Source organism: Chlorocebus sabaeus, chromosome 20 (genome assembly GCF_047675955.1).
Source record: "Chlorocebus sabaeus isolate Y175 chromosome 20, mChlSab1.0.hap1, whole genome shotgun sequence".
Classification (NCBI taxonomy): domain Eukaryota; kingdom Metazoa; phylum Chordata; class Mammalia; order Primates; family Cercopithecidae; genus Chlorocebus; species Chlorocebus sabaeus.
Window position 1 is genome coordinate 50,996,459 of NC_132923.1, and position 13,003 is coordinate 51,009,461.

Below are 13,003 nucleotides of genomic sequence, written 5' to 3' on the forward strand. Positions count from 1 at the left end.
TTGCCCAGGCTGGTCTTGAACTCCTGGCTTCAAGCAATCCTCCTGCCTTAACCTCCCAAAGTGCTGGGGTTATAGGCATGGGCCACCATGCCTGGCCCAGGCTCCCTCTTTCTTGTGACTCCACCTACCTCTTAGGGTCATTAGCACTTGGGATAAAAGTGGAGAAAACCACATGCTTCTCCTGTTAATAATTGCCATGTCATATCAGTTTAATAGGGCATATTGCATCAGTCAGTTTAGGCTAAATTATGCTGCAGAAAGAAACAGCCTGAATGTATTAGTGGTTTACAATAATAAAAGTTTATTTCTTACTTGCATTCTGTACACTGTGGGTTGGCTGTGACCCTGTTACATGTCATCTGCATTCGGAGACTCAGGCTTAAGGGTCAGTGCCTATGTGGAACATGTTTAGTCTCATGGCGAAAGGAAAAAATAAACTGACTTAAAAAAAATTGGCACATGTCACGTTCACTTTCTATTTATTTGAAGTTACATGTTACATAGAGAAGAATGGCATTAATAGGATGCAGGAGTATATTCCTCCCATGGTAAGGGGCACTCCAAATTATATGGCCAAGTCTGACATCAGTAGCCTAGGGAGATATAATCCTTCCACAGAAAGGAGCAGTGAATGTTTGAACAGTAAAACAATCTACCATACCATTTTTTCTTTTCACATTTTAACATTTTAAAAATTGAGATATTTCTCACGATCAGTGGTAAATTACAATTGCTTGGGAGACTTTTTTCTCTATTCAGAGATTTAAAAAAAATATTGGTGTATCTTACAATCCATGATATCTTAGATTTCATGAAATTTGGCAGACCTCAGCTTTGAATGTCTTTGTCTAATTCACCTATTATTTCCAAGTGTGTAGACCATTTCAAAGAGTAATATAGATTTAAAGACTGAATAGTTTAAAGCCTATATGTTCAGATTCCTCACCACTGATATAAACCTTTGTTGGTATGCTGATTTTCAGTCTGTAGTAGAGACAGCTGGAAAACATTAGAAAAATGGAATGAGAGAAATTTACAAAGGGAGACAAACAGACAAATCATCAATAAGATAGAATAGAAAGCTTAGAAATAAGCCATGTATGAGAGAAGAATGGCACCATAAACCAGTGGGTGGGTAAGAAATAGTATTGAATATATAGTATTTGGAAAACTGTGTCCCTGTATGCAAAAAAATAAAGCTGGGTCCCTATCTTTTACCATGTGAAAAATGAACTCCAGATGGATTAAAGACCTAAATAGAAAAGTTAACACCAATAGAAAAGAACGTTCTTTAATGACATAGAAATAAGGAAAGCCTTCTTAAACAAGATCCAGAAAATACAAATCATAAGGCAAAAAAAAAAAAAAAAAAAAGAAAAAGCACTGGATATGGCTACATAAAAATTAAGGACTTCTTGTCAATGAAAGATGCCAAAAATAATTTCACAGGTGATTGATCACAAGAAGGAATTTAGAACATCTAAAACCAATAAGGTTCAGTCATGGTGGCTCATGCCTGTAATCCCAGCACTTTGGAAGGCCAAGGCACTTTGGAAGGCCAAGGCGGGCAGATCACCTGAGGTCAGGAGTTTGAGACCAGCTTGGCCAACATGGTGAAACCCCATCTGTACTAAAAACTACAAAAAAATTAGCTGGGCGTTGTGGTGCATGCCTGTAGTCCCAGCTACTCGGGAGGCTGAGGTTGGAGGCTGAGGTGGCAGGATCAACCTGAACCTGGGAGGCAAAGGTTACAGTGAGCCGAGATCATGCCACTGCACTCCAGCCTAGGGGACAGAGCTAGACTCCATCTCAAAATAAAATAAATAAATAAAATAAAATTGTACATTAAAAAATTTTATATTAAAAAACAATAAGAAGCTTATACTTTAAAAATATAAAAATTCCTGAAAATCATCAAGAAAATATGGGAAATCTTAATGGGAAAAAATAAATTGAGCAAAAGACATGGATAAGAATTACACAGAAAAAGTCCAAAACGTGAACATGTAAATGAAGAGAAGTTCAGACTCGGAGAAACTAGTTATCAGGGAAATTCAAAGTAAAAAAATAGTGAGCCACCACTCTACATACAGACATTAGACCTTATCCTGAAGTCGTATATATAATTTCCATGTGTCTTATGCCAGTAAGAAATCAGATTATTATTGTATGCATTTTAAAATTTTGCACAAAACACATAGTGATGTATCCTTTTGAAAAGGATTTATGCAGTTTTCTCGCTCAACATTATATTCCTAAAATGTTTATCCACGTTGATACATATAGATCTGGTCTATTAATTTTAGCTGGTGTTGAGGTTTTTTGTTTATTTCTCAGTATTGGTCATTCAAGAGTTTTCTTTATTATATGAATGCATTTTAGTTTATCTGTGTCCATACTAATAATGCCGATGATTCTACTTTTGTACTTAAATAATACAGCAATGAATGTCTTTCTATATGTCTCCTAGTACATACATGCGAAAGTAGAATTCCATGTCAACAACTAGAAGTGCTAAGTTGTAGGTTAGGTGCATCTTCAATTTTACTATATATAATAAATTGTTCTCCAAAGTGATTGTACCAATTTATACCATTTTCTGCTATTTCCTACTGTATATTTTGAATTCTTCTTTCCTAACATTCTAGCCAACACTTGTGGTATTATCAGATTTTACATATGTTTTGGTTAGACTTTTTAAGGTACTGAAATAGTACATTTTGCTTTTTATGTATTTTGGAGACAGGGTCTTGCTCTGTCACCCAGGCTTACTGCAACCTTGACCTCTTGAGTCCAAGCAGTCCTCCCACCTCAGCTTTGTGAGTAGCTGGGACTACAGAAACGTGTTGCCCCACCCAGCTAATTTTATTATTACTATGTGTAGATTATTTTTAGAGATGGGGTCTCCCTATGTTTCCTAGGCTGCAAGGAAACCATTTTTAATCTATGTTCACCAACTTTAAGTTTTATTAAAGATAACCCATGGACATGACTGGAACCCTGTGAACTGTCTACTTTTTAGTGAGAACCTCTGTCTTCCAATTATGCCCTTTTGACTGACTGCACCTTTTAATACTTACATGAAATAAAAAACTCAGATGCCCTATTGGGACCAGGCAATGGTATAAGTAAGTAAAATGGGCCATGTGTAAGAGACAATAGGGAATAGTGAAGTAAAGAGTGCATCTGGATCTCAACAGTACAACAGTTACTTAGTTCTATCTAATATTTGCCTTTGAGAATGTTTGTCTACATTTGCTAGGTCATCTGAAGCTAATAATTTTCTAAATCTTTATATATAAAGTATTTATATGTAAAATCTCCAGATTTTTAAATGTTTTTACCTAGTTCAGTTTAGTAAATGCTGTAGGCTAAGCAGAATACATTTGTAGGTGATATTGTTCTGGTGCACATGGGATAAGCTAAACGAGCCTACTCCATTTACTCCCCTAGATCATATGTCTTAGAAAAAGGATTTATCACTTTGGGAGGCCGAGGCGGTTGGATCACTTGAAGTCTAGAGTTCGAGACCAGCCTGGCCGACATGGTGAAACTCCATCTCTGCCAAAACCAAAAACAAACAAAAAAAAATTAGCCAGGCATGGTGACATGTGCCTGTAGTACCAGCTACTCAGGAGGCTGAGGCAGGAGAATTGCATGAACCCAGGAGGCTGAAGTTGCAGTGAACCAAGATCATACCACTGCACTCTAGCCCAGGCGACAGAGCAAGACTCTGTCTCATAAAAAAAAAAAAAAAAAAAAAAAGAAAGTAAAGAAAAAAGAAAAAGAAAAAGAAAAAGAAAAATGATTTTTTTCCCAATAGTTTCACTAGTTTGTGTTCAGTTTCTGTCATTTTTTTCACTGTCTCACAACAGATAGCTCTATTTCATTTTTCCTACTCAGATTTGATTGGCAGTATTAGTTAGGGTTTTCCAGAGAAACAGAACCAACAAGATATAGATATGGATAGATTGATTTCTTATAAAGAATTGGCTAACATGATTGTGGGGGCTAAAAAAAAAAATCCCACAATCTTCCATCTGCGAACAGGAGATCCTAGAAATCCACTATAGTTCCAGTCCAAGTTCAAAGGCCTGAGAACCAGAAGAATTGACAGTACAGGTTCTATCAGAGTCCACAGGCCTGAGATCTAGAGCACTGATTATTTAAATTCTATTCCAAGTCCAAAGGCTTGAAAACTAGGAGCCAAAGCTGTTCTAGTTCAAAGACAGGAGAAGACTGATGTCCCAGCTTAAGCAGTCAGATGGAGAGAAAAGTTTCCTTTCCTTTGCCTTTTTGTTTTATTCAGATCCTCAACAGATTGGACAATGCCTACCCACATTGGGGAAGGCAATCTGCTTTAGTCAGTTTACCTATTTAAATGCTAATCTCACCTAAAAACAACACACACTCAGGAATAGTGTTTAGCCAAATATCTGAGCACTCCATGACCCAGTGACCTCAACACATAAAATTAATCATGACAGCCCTCCCTATTGTCAAGTTGACCCCCAAATGCATCTCTTTAAACCATATTTAACTTTCACATAAAGACAATAACAAAATCATAATTCTGCCTAACATGGTATCATCCCGCAAGTAACCAAAAACTCGCTAACCTCTTTTCCAAAAGAGGATGTAAAGTCCTTGAGTGACGTTTACTCTTCTCTTTTATAACCTGTAACTTAAATACTGTGATGTAAAATTAACCATACCTAGATACTATGTTATAAGGTCAATACATCTTATGTTATGTGATAAAGAAATGAGAGGCCAGGAACGGTGGCTTACCCCTGTAATTCCAATACTTTGGGAGGCTGAGGTGGGCAGATCACTTGAGGTCAAGAGTTCAAGACCAGCCTGTCCAAAATGGTGAAACCTTGTATCTACTGAAAATACAAAATTTAGTTGGGCATGGTGGTGCACACCTGTAATCCCAGCCATTCAGGAGGCTGAGGCAGGAGAATCGCTTGAAGCCAGGAGACGGAGGTTGCTGTGAGCCAGGATTGTGCCATTGCACTCCAGCCTGGGTGAAAGAGCGAGACTCGGTCTGAAAGAAAGAAGGAAGGAAGGAAAGAAAGAAAGGAAGGAAGGAAGGAAGGAAGGAAGGAAGGAAGGAAGGAAGGAAGGAAGGAAGGAAGGAAAAGAAATGAGAAGAAAAGAACCAAAGATAATCGCTGCACACACGCGCGCGCACACACACACATTCACGACAAAATATGATGAAATACGACAATTATAGTCTTCATTTCTGTAACTGGTCACATGGCCATAGCTGATATTTAAAACTACCTTCTCCACTACCCATTCTTTATTCCCTTTGCCATCAGCAAGCACCTCAGCTAGTTGGAATCTGTACCTGGTGGGGTATTATGAACTGAATGTTTTTATCCTCTGCAAAATTCATATATTGAAATTCTAATGACCAATGTGAGGTATAAAGAGGTGTAGACCTTGGGAGATGATTAGGTCATGAGGGCTCTGCCATCTATGAACCAGGAAACAGGCCCTCACCAGACACTGAATCTACTGGTGCATTGATCTTAGACTTTGAAGCCTCCAACACTGTGGGAAATAAATGTTTGTTGTTAAAGTGACCCAGCCTGCAGTATTTTTGTTACAGTAGCCTGAATGGACTAAGACATGGGGTGACCCAAACCTTCATTCCTGAAGAATTTGGGCCGCTAGTAGTCCAGCCTGAACTGGGTTGTTCGAATTTTCCATTGACCTTAATCACAGAGCATGGTGATATTAAGAAGTACCCTAAGGGATCTCGTGTATTTAGTAGTCCAGTTTCCCTGTGGGAGGCAGAATCAAGCAACATAGCCAACACAGTAACTCCCTTCTTTGCCTGTTGATTCAGGAGCATAAGAAACCCAAAGTGGCTGGATAGCAGTCTTAACTTCTAGTTCAGTGAATCGTTGTGTGTCCTGGTGGAAGCATTCCTCCTTCTGGAACAGACCTCTAGTCCAGCAGAGCATGAGCAGAAACAAAAAATTTTCTAGTGGATGACTAGGGGTAATAGTGAGTAGTACCATTCCCATTTCCACCCCTTGATTCCTGGCCCCCAAAATCCTAGTTATAGGAGAAACAGCACCATATATTGAACACTGATTCAGAGCATATACAGCCTTCTGGAAAGCCTTGCCCCAGCCCTGCAAGGTATTGTCACCTAGCTGGCCTTGGAACTGAGTCTTAAAAATGTCATTTCACCGTTTTATCAAACCAGCTGTCTCAGAATGATGGAGAACACAGCAAGACCAGTGAATTCCATGGGCATGAACATTGATCACAGATTGTCTCAGAATGAAAGTGTTCAGTCTCTTACACTTAAAAACCACAGAAACAACTTATTAAATCACTTCCAACTAGATTTAAGCAATAATACTAGCATAGTGCCTAAGAGTATACATCAGTGCTGTCCAATAGACATATAATGCAAGTCAAAATTGTAAGCCACATATATAATTTTAAATTTTCTAGTAGCCACCTTAAAAAAGATAAAAAGAGGTGAACTGATTTTAGTAATATTTCATTTACACTAATATATCAAATCATTATCATTTTAATATATAATTGATATAAGCAATCATTAGTTAGCTATGTTGCATTATTTCTATGATAAGTCTTCAAAATCTGGTGTCTTTTACATTTACAGTATGTGTTAATTTGCACTAGCCACATTTCAAGTGCTCAGTAGCCATTTAAACTCATCCATACCATTTAACCTCATCTGCCTCAGCAAACTGCTTAATTCATCTGCCTCATCTGTCAAAGGGGAACCATAATAATGCTACTCTGTCTGGTGGTTGCGAAGATTAAATCAGGCACATAGAAAACACTTAATATATGTTATTGTACTTGGGATCATTAGATAGATGGATGGATAGATAGATAGATAGATAGATAGATAGATAGATAGATAGATAATCTGTAAGGGTAAAATCATACTGAATGCACTAGATAAACGACAAGCCATTTTTCATGAGTCAGTGCTTTCTGTGTGCTAATATATATTATTGTATGAGAATCTATCTAAGCAAGGTCTTTGTATGGTAGCTATTGAAAAAAAGGGTTTCAGGTGTCTTTAAATAAAAGCAGAAAGTAACTGCTTATGATTTAAGACAGTCAGAAAAGAGATTATGTTCTTGTCAAGCTTGTTCTATGTTACTCATTTTGCTTTCTATACTGTTTGAAGGAGAAATAATTGAGAATCCGTAAAGACAAAGATAGAAAAACCCTGAGATGTGTTCACTCTGAAGTGGTGTAACTGATTACCTTCTTTAACTTCTTCTAGCAAATCAAATTCATTCTTTACTCAAGCTATTTACTCTACCTAGAATATTCGTCCTCCCTTCTTTGTTTGGCTGGCTGGCCTCTTATTATTATTCAGATTTCATATTAAATGTCAGGCCTCAGTCTTCCCTGACCATCTGTGCTAGAATAGGTCTTCTCTTTTATTCTCCTCTTCAGCAATATTATTGTTTCCTTTATGAGCTTATGTCAGAATTTATAATTATTTAACTTTTAATTTAGCTGCTTTTGTCTCCCTGTTACAAGACTCTGCCTCATAAGGGCAGGGCCTAGATTTGTCTTCCTTGCTAATGAAATCTTAGCCACCATCACAGTGCCTGGCACAGACTAGGCACCAAATATTTCTTGAGAGGATGAATGAATGATAGGCATGTTCTGTCCCCTTGTATATTGAGGGGTTTTCAAAGAAGGTAGTTGCAGAAATGATTTCTTAAACTAATATATCTACATCAAACAGGTATGAAAACTTCAGGGGTTTTATAAAATCTGGTAGACTGTCAGTTCCACATGGACAGCAACTGTGGATTTGAAACTCATTGCCTCCCAGCATTGTGCCTGTTATATTTTAGGCATGGATATATTTTTGTTGATTGGCTGAATAAATTAATTCTGATATGAAGTCACAGACTGCATAGCTATACAGGGAGGAATTTTACTCCAAGATAACATTTAGGATAAGTTAGAAAGAAACATAGTGATTACAGGTGATTTAAAACCCAGGTACTACAATAGCAATGCAATATGTGTGTATTTACTGTTTTTTTTTTCCTAAAAGGGACCTGTTGGCTCACCTGGAGAAGTTGGGGTGACTGGAAGCATTGGCGAAAAGGTAATTTTTAAAATTACTTTGTTTTATAGGACGAATTCTAGGCTAAACTCAAAGGACAGACTTTCATACGATCTTTTATGTTAATTAGAAATTACTTATAACTTCAGCACATTACCTTTACTGAATCTCTTAAATATATTGAAATATAGCTAATAGCACATAGGTTTCTAATTTTTGCAGGGCAGGGTACCTTTTTGATTATAAAGCTGTGATCTGAAAAGATGGAACAGTCTAGATTTCTGACTAGAAAATATTATCTAAATCGACTTCATGAGAGCAGGCCTCCTATGAGAGGCTTGAGAGAAAGCAGTTTTTGAAAAAGAAGAATAAGTTACCATTTTACCTTTCTCTCTCCCCATCTTGTGCTTGGTTCTTATTCCTATTCCCATTCTTACTATTTTCTTGAACTAAAATATCCTCTCTTCTTCCCTCTGTTTTTTCAAAACCAAACTGTTGGACTCAGCTGAATTCCCATCTCCTCTGTTATCCTTCCTAATTTCTTCACTTCCTGGACTTAGAATAGTACCACATAGTCTAAAATTTACTTACTCTCTGGTTGTTTCATCTCTGTTAATATCATGTCTGCAGTTACTGAGGGTAGAATCTAAGTTAAGTTTTTTAAATATCTCTTCTAACTCTCATGTACTACATTCTCAATTACTTAAGTACTACATAATATATATTTATTGATTTTTTTACTAACAATGTAACAAAATATGAGTGCAGTTTAAAAAATTAGCGTTACAATTTTTTTTCACTCAGTTATTTCTGTGCTGAGTTAAATCTTCTATGCTAAAATTTTGATACTCTTGAGAATTTTAATGTGAATCAGTTTGGTCTTTTTAAGCTGCTATGACATGATCTTCCAGAATTATTTCTTATGGCACTTAATTGTAGTAGACAGACTATAAAATAAATTTTCTTAAATGGTTACACTTATTCGTTAAATTTTAATATGCTTTGATACTTTTACTATTCTCATATTTTGTATGTCTCATAAAATAGTAAGCATTTCTTACAAAAATTTAACGTATGATACATGCTCACTTTTAGGTCTTGTTTATCCATAATTTCTATTTTCTTCATTTTAATAAGGCCTTTAATATTTTTCTCCGAAAAACATCTTAAGATAACTTTATTAAAAGTCTAACCATTTTAAGATAAAAGTGCCAAATTTGTAAATTTTAAAATTATTGGAAGTAAGAATGAGGTATACATGTAAGACATGATTCTGGCTGACAGTTTTTCTTTCTAGGCTTAGCTCAGTCATGACTAATCTCTCTGTTACTTTTTTTTCTTTGTTCTCTTAAAAGGGAGAACGTGGAAGTCCAGGCCCACTAGGTCCCCAGGGGGAAAAGGGTGTTATGGTAAGAGCTCAGTGATTGAAAAATGTTTCCAAAGAACGTAATAAAAGTAAGGCATTCCAGAGATGGAATTGCCTGGGTTGGAATTTAACTGAGTTAAAAATGTTAAATTTCCCATAGAATTTTCTTTTTAAATGGTTTATCTCCCAGAATGCTATGTGATATTAAGGTACTTAAAAGCATGTAAATGAGATGGCTTAGTCAAATGATTCTAGTTTTAGGAGAGGAATTTAACCACCACAATTTGCTAAAATGGATGAAGAAGAAAATTCAATTAGAATTTTGCATACTCTGGTTTCTCTTCGGATTGTATAAATCTTTCACCTTTTAAAATTAGAATTCTACTTATTCTTCTACAGCTTATATCATCATTGCCATTCTTCCATGAGTTTGTGGTCATGATGTAGTTTTTTGGCATATGAGAGCTCTGAATCCAGAATTCATCTTATTCTCTTACATTTTTAATATAGGAAATAGTTGACAAATTTGATATCTGAGTTGCATCTTTTTAACTTACTAAATGGTTTTCTAAGTATGGCAGGAACTAGAGTGAATGATTATTATCAATAAAAGGATCTTCCATACAGAAAATACCTTGTGATGGATCTGGTGGCACATAATACTGTCCACAAATTGATTTTAACTAACTTCTATATTATCAGAAAAGTCCTATAAGTTGTTGTTGTTTTAGCTATGCTATTTCCGGTTGCTGCCAGCTAGGAAATTTAGCATGCCTATGAGACTAATCGACTTCAAGAATCATTACCTCCTAAGGCATTTTCTGAATCAGTGTTAATACCATAAAGTGTGTGGTCCTTCTAAAGTTTGAAACGCTAGAATATTTGTACACATTTACATTCCTTAATTAGAGAGGTCCTGGACATCTCTGAAAAGGATATAGTTTCATAACCTATATAACATAATGTATATCCATGGATAAGATAACATGATCTTCAGTAAAATGAAATGAATGTTCTCTTATAAATAGGCTGTAGTATGTGATTCTGGCTAGCAATTTTCTTGTCTAGGCAAAAACCTTGTAATAAATGGAATATATAGTTCCTATGTAAATAAAACTACATAAAAATATATTTTTTATTTCTATGGTCTGTCTGCAGAACATTTACTGTGGCCTTTCATATCTTGGTCAAATTATCCCTTTTTATTATTGTTTATAATTTACTGGTTTGTCTTCAATGAAAGTAATTTAAAGTAATAAGTATTTTACTTTTTAAATATTTTCCTTAAATTATAGGGATATCCAGGTCCTCCTGGGGTTCCAGGACCTATTGGTCCATTGGGATTACCTGTAAGTACAGGAAAGACTTTATGATTCCTTCTAGAGTATGTATTTTAATTTAAACTCATCAATTGTTACGCTTTATTGTTGGTTTTTATTCAAAGTAAGTCATGTGTAAACTAGTGGAGACTGCTTCTCTCCCAACTATACAAAACACTCTTCAATTTGTCATGATATCTTGAACTTCCTTACCTCTACTTGGTATATAATCAATTTCAGTCCTACAACCTAAGCTAAAATGCTTTGAAGTTTCTTTTGAATAACCCTATATAAGGAAACAGGATTAGTAAGATTAGAAGTGAGACCAATTGGATAAATAAATCATAAGTGTAAGTTCTAACATATTTTTCTTAGAAATTTGTAAATATTTTCACACAACCAGATAAAATTCATAAAAATATATTTATTAAATAAAAATTGGGGTATTGAAAATATTCCATTTGTTTACAAAAAGATAATGAAATGTTTCCCCTAAATTAATTTTGCTTATCAGAATCTTACAGCTATTGTGACCTTAAAATATGAAAAAGATCAGCCTTTAGGATCCCCTGAGCAGAACTTTTCTTATCAGTGAAAACTTATTATTTGTGAAGCTTCTGTTTTAAAAATAAGCTTGATTTTCTAGTATATTTGTAAATATGTTGTTGGCTTTTAAATTTAGGAAGACTAGTCTTAGGAACAGTTACTGATCTCTTTAGTCATATAAAATAATAAATAAATTTGAAGTACTAAAGTTTACTTCATTTTTATCTACCTTAGGTTTACAGATCAATAAATTTTGTTTTCCAGCTGAGTCTTGATTAAAGCCTGTAGCTATAAAAATAATTCATTATAATTGACTTAATAATAAATAGCAACTTAATCTCCATTGCAGGCTATTTTTATAGCATATTAATTTGGAACATTTTGTGGCATTTTTATGATAACAAAAAAACTATTTTTTTGTGATGGGATTATCATAAATGTCTAGAATAATAGTGAAGAAATATTACCATGATAGCCATTGCTTTTTTGATGGGCCAGGCAGAATAGACTGGTCTGACTAGCTGAATGGATATCTCCTTTCTCCATCACTCCATATATGTGCCTTCTGAAAACAACTTGGTCAGTGAATATTAAAGGCTTCTCCATTTTTTGTTCAGGGCGTAAACACCCAGACATTAAATTTGTCCAAAGAGTAGAATATTTCAAAAGTAGAATATTGGTAGAGGGCAGTATGATTACAGCATATTTTTAAGGAAGACTAATCAATTTTAAGAATGTCCTGGGAGAATGATATGTGTTATAAGAAAGATTATGGCTATTATTCTGATAGAATTCTTGTGAAATTGTACAACTGATTTTTAAATTTACAACATATAGGGTCATGTGGGGGCAAGAGGACCACCTGGGAGTCAAGGTCCTAAAGGACAAAGAGTAAGTAATCTGTGGGAAAAAGTACATTAACCCTCCCCAAATTACTTCATAAATAGTGGAAAATGTGCAACAAAAATAGCATCATACCTTCTAGAATTCTGCTTAGATCTTGTCAGGTTTTTTTCTATTTTCATTATATTAGATGAACGCCCTACATTAATTGAAATATGACTCATAATCATTTGTAGTTATAAAATCACATTTTTCTATTTTAATTTTTATGTATATCACTAACTCATATAGAATTCTTGTTTCTTATTCCCAACCTCCGATTCCATTCTTTGAGAGAATGGTAAATGTGAAGATCTTTAAATGAATCATTTCTCTACAGACTTACATAGCAAGAAAAAATAACATCATGACAAAATAAAAAGCAATAAGAAGTGGAACAAAGATACACAAGATGAATAAGAGCTTATTAATTGCAAATCAAAGTTATTATCATCATTTTCTAATAATTATGTATACAGAATTAAATAACAAATATTCATGTATTTAAGTTGTATCTTAAACATTAAATCCTTTTTAAAGAAATAAGAGCCACTATTTACTGCATGCCTGTCACATGCCAGACACTTGTTCATATATTATCTCAATACTCAAAGCCACCCAAGAGGGAGAGATATTATATCTTAGATATTATAGTTGAGGAAACCGGGGCTCTCAAAGTTTAAGTATATGGCCTCTATAGACACACATAGAAATGACACAACCAGTATTCAAACCTTAGTGTGTCTGACTCCAAAGCCCATGCTATTCAATACCATATGGAATATCAGG

General features: G+C 35.0%; 1 protein-coding gene across 1 annotated transcript in view; it reads left to right on the forward strand.

The window, feature by feature from the left end:
- COL24A1 (collagen type XXIV alpha 1 chain) overlaps nt 1-13,003 on the forward strand; it is a 390,023-nt gene that overhangs the window by 222,660 nt on the left and 154,360 nt on the right. Inside the window, exons 25-28 of the mRNA XM_007978084.3 lie at nt 8,090-8,143; nt 9,457-9,510; nt 10,763-10,816; nt 12,170-12,223. Of these exons, the coding sequence (XP_007976275.3) occupies nt 8,090-8,143; nt 9,457-9,510; nt 10,763-10,816; nt 12,170-12,223 (216 nt within the window). The remainder of the gene's footprint in view (nt 1-8,089; nt 8,144-9,456; nt 9,511-10,762; nt 10,817-12,169; nt 12,224-13,003) is intronic.